Genomic DNA, 4,004 nt, shown 5'->3' with positions numbered 1-4,004 from the left:
GGGCGGGAGTTCCCCTGCCACCGTGGCATCCTGGCCCTCTGCAGCCACTACTTCCACGCCATGTTCTCTGGCGATTTTGCCGAGAGCATCGCAGCGCGGGTGGAGCTGAAGGAGGTGGACCCCAGAGCGCTGGAGATGCTGCTCGACTTCGCCTACACGGGGAAGGTCACCATCAACCAGGACAACGTGGAGGGGCTGATGCGGACATCCAGCCAGCTCCACTTCCCCACGGTCCAGAAGGTCTGCAGCCGCTACCTCCGGCAGCAGATGGACGCCACCAACTGCCTAGGTATCTGCGAGTTCGGTGAGAACCACGGCTGCCCCGAGGTCTCCTCCAAGGCCTGGTCTTTCTTGCAGGAGAACTTTGAAGCCGTCTCTCAGCAGGAGGAGTTCCTCCAGCTCTCCAAGGAGAGGCTGGCTGTCTACCTCTCCAATGACCAGCTGCAGGTGCAGGAGGAGCAGAGCCTGGCTGAGGCCGTGCTGCGTTGGGTACGCCACGACCCAGGGTCCCGAGCCCAGTTCCTGCCCGAGCTGCTGGAGCTGGCCCACCTCGTCTCGCTGCCTGACCAGTACCTGCAGAACCTGCTTGCCACTGAGCCCCTTGTCCGTGACTCGGATGCCAGCAAGGCCCTCGTCGCTCAATCCCGCACCACAGTGGGTACCCCCCGCCGCAAATCCTAACCCCTGAGCCTGGGGTGAGGCGAGGCTCAGAGCCTGACAGTCCTGCCCTGGCCTCTCCATCAGGGGCAGAGCGATGCCGGTGCCCGGAAGAACCTTCTGACCCCACCGCAGAAGCTGGAGGAGGTGCTGGTGGTGGTCGGCGGCCGCGTGCTGGAGGAGAGCGAGGATGAGGATGGGGCGCTGGAGATGCCAGCCGCCCCCAGAAACTTTGCCTTCTACAACCCCAAAACCAGTAAGTGCCCATGGCAGGGATGGGGCAAATGCATGCACCCCCCCGCATGTTAATTAACCCTCCATCTACCCCCAAGCCACCCCTTGCCAAGCAATCTGGTGTCAGGAGGGGCACTGGGTGGGAGGAGGAATGAAACAGGGTTGGCTTGACAGCGCTGTCGCTGGCTGGGGGGGTCATCGCTTGGCTCCACTGGGTTTCAGGGCGATGGATGGCTCTGCCCGACTTCCCTGATTACAACAAATGGGGCTTTTCCCTGGTGGCTCTAAACAACGATGTGTATGTCACAGGTAGGTGCTGGGCTGCTGGTGCAGGGCAGGGGGTCTTCGAGGAGTGGGGATGGAGGAGGGGGGACGAAGATGTGGGCATGGGGTGCTGCCATGGGGCAAGGGGCTGCCCTCCTCTCCAAGCAAAGCCCTCTCCTTGCTCCCCTCTTGGGTGGATCCATCCGCTGGCAAGGGATGCCCAGGGACAGCTGCACTCAGAGGGGGTGGCCCGCCTGACCTCTTTGTCCCCAGGCGGCTCCCGGGGGTCTCAGAATGACACATGGTCGACGACCCAGGCCTGGCGCTTCTCCCCCAGGGATGGTGCCTGGGAGCCCATTGCGTCCATGCTGAGAGCCCGGACAAACCACACCAGTGCCGTCCTCAACGGCGAGATCTACGTCATTGGGGGTAAGGCCGCGAAGACCATGCGGGTGCTGCCAGGGCGAGGGACCGTGGGTGCCCCAGAGCAGCGGAGTGGCTACAGTGTCCTGTGGCCCTGCAGGGACGACAGTGGACGCAGTGGAGGTGGAGCGCTACGACCCCTACAACAAGAGCTGGTGTGCCATCAGCCCGGCCCTCAAGTACGTGAGCAATTTTGCAGCCACCAGCTGCTTGGGCCGGCTGTACCTGGTGGGCTCCTGCGCCGTCAAGTACAACGCGCTCACTCTCCAGTGCTACAACCCTGTCCAAGGTGAGAGCTGGCCCTGCTGCTGCACCCCACCCAGGAGGGCAACTGAGGGGGGACCCCAGGCAGGCGGCATCCTGTGCTGCCAGGCACGGTCCCGTGGATGTGACCAGGTGCCAAGGGGGCCGGGGCCAGCTGTGGCACGGGGCCAGTCAGAAGCACAGCTGTCGGTACCACAGACCCCAGTTGCAGACCTCCAGCACAGCTCAGACCTGAGTGTTGATGGAGCGGGATCCCCAGGGCAGAGGGGTGGGGGAGGGTGCCTGTGTTAGGAAGAAACTAAACCCCTCTGACAATGCTACTTCCTCAGGCAGCCCTTGAGCAGCCCGCAGGCGTCTCCCCCACCCCTGCAAACTATCACCCCTGCTTTGTTTTTACACGAGAGCCTTGCCTGGGATGGGGAGCACGGGGGTCACCTTGCCTGGTCGCTCTCTCCCCCCCCTTTCCACCTCCCCTTTAATTAGCAGCAGGCTTGGCAATGCTTGTTTTGGTCATTGGTGGCTGCTCCTTGCAGATCTGTGGAGTGTGGTCACATCCCCCTTCATCCCCAAGTACCTCTCGGCCCCTCGCTGTGCCACCCTGCGCGGGCTCATCTACCTTATCGGGGACAACACCAAGAAGGTCTACGTCTACGACCCAGAGGCCAACATCTGGCAGAAGGTAACGGGATGCAGGGCCGGGCACAGTCACCCTCCTGGGGAGGCGGGACAGCTGTTCTTTCCCCACCAGAACCCCACAACCATACCCTGGCACCCCCTCTCCCTCCTGCCCACTCATGGCTTGGCTCTGTTAACCCCTACCCAAATCCTTCCTTCACTGCTCCCCCCATCACACCTGCACGGCGGTTTTTGCATCGAGTTACTGATTTTAAGCAGTGCTCACACTGCAGAAGCACACAGGATTTCCCTTTTCCAGCACCACCCTCCTGCAGGGTGTGTGGGGCACCTGCCTGCGCGGTCCGGCAAAATCCTGCAGGTCCCTCTGCCCTCCAGCCCTCCCCACTCCCCGCAGCATCACCGACCTTGCTCCTATCCAAGCCCCAGGAGCCCCCAAACCTCACCGAGAAGATGGGGCAGGGGGACGTGCCAGGTGGGGCGGTGTCCTCGGTGGGGGGAGCAGGAGGTCCCCGGGGCTCCCTCCGCATCTCAGCCTGCCCCTCACGCAGGTGCAGCTCCTGCACATGCTGCACGAGAACGGTGGGATGGTGCCTCTGGGCGACCGGCTCTTCGTCACCGGCGGCCACTGGAAGGGCATGGATGGGGACTACCGGGTGGAGATGGAGGTATATGACTGCGCCAAGAACCTCTGGGTGCGGGAAGGCTCCCTGCCCTGCCTCTGGCTTTTCCACGGCTCCTCCTCCATCTTCCTGGACACCTCCAAGTGGACGGCAGCTTTCCGGGGTGACCATGGGTGGTAGGAAAGCCCACGGCATCCCCCGTCACCCCACACGCCCTTCTCGCCTCTTTCCCCGCTGTCAGTTCAGCTCTGGGGGTGTGTGAGGGGATGGAAACCCCTCTTGCAGGCTGGCTGGGGCGTCAGGAGCGTGGCACCGCAGGCAAAAGGCTTTTCCGTAGAAACACGCTTTGGCTAATGCTCTCTTCGCTTGTTGGATTCTTTTTTAAGAATGGTCTTTCGCCCCCCTCCAAAACCCCAAAGCTCTGAGGGTATTTCAAGGCCTCCCAAGGTGTGGCCTACCCACTCAGAGCCTGGCGTTGCTGCCTGTGGCCCCCTTCCCCATCACCGGACATCCAGCACTGGGAACCAGGGCAGGGACCGGGGGAATCTCCCAACACCGGGAGCTCGCTGGCCCAGACGGAAGCGTCCAACCCGCTCCAGCGCCTGTGGAGCAGAATGACAGGAGATGGCCCAGCTCGCGGAGGCTTTGTGCGTGCCTGCGGCAGGGTTCCTCTCCCGGGATGCACAACACGCACCCCTGGGAAGTGACCGGCAGATCCTGGTGAAGCGCGTGGCACGGCGGTGGCCGCTGGTGCCAGGAGAGCCGGGCGATGCCTCCTGCCCCGTCGCGGTGGCAGCGGACGCCTCGGGATGCGGTAGCTCTGCAGGGCCCGCTGATGCTCCATCTACCCCGTTGCGGGGGTGTTACCGTTTTGGACGCCTGAGGCAGAGGAGCTCGGCGGGTGGG

General features: G+C 63.4%; 1 protein-coding gene across 1 annotated transcript; it reads left to right on the top strand.

Annotated features, from left to right (window-relative positions):
• Nucleotides 1-3,278, top strand: KLHL30 (kelch-like family member 30; the record flags this gene model as incomplete). The annotated part of the gene is made up of 7 exons (XM_010155916.1): nt 1-654; nt 745-913; nt 1,114-1,200; nt 1,429-1,584; nt 1,679-1,867; nt 2,376-2,521; nt 3,027-3,278. Coding segments are annotated over 7 exons (1,653 nt in total), but the record flags the coding sequence as incomplete, so codon positions are not given.
• Between the last annotated feature and the right edge of the window lie 726 nt (nt 3,279-4,004).

Source organism: Eurypyga helias, unplaced genomic scaffold (assembly GCF_000690775.1).
Source record: "Eurypyga helias isolate BGI_N326 unplaced genomic scaffold, ASM69077v1 scaffold38037, whole genome shotgun sequence".
Taxonomy (NCBI): domain Eukaryota; kingdom Metazoa; phylum Chordata; class Aves; order Eurypygiformes; family Eurypygidae; genus Eurypyga; species Eurypyga helias.
This window is presented reverse-complemented; position numbering and strand designations above follow the sequence as displayed.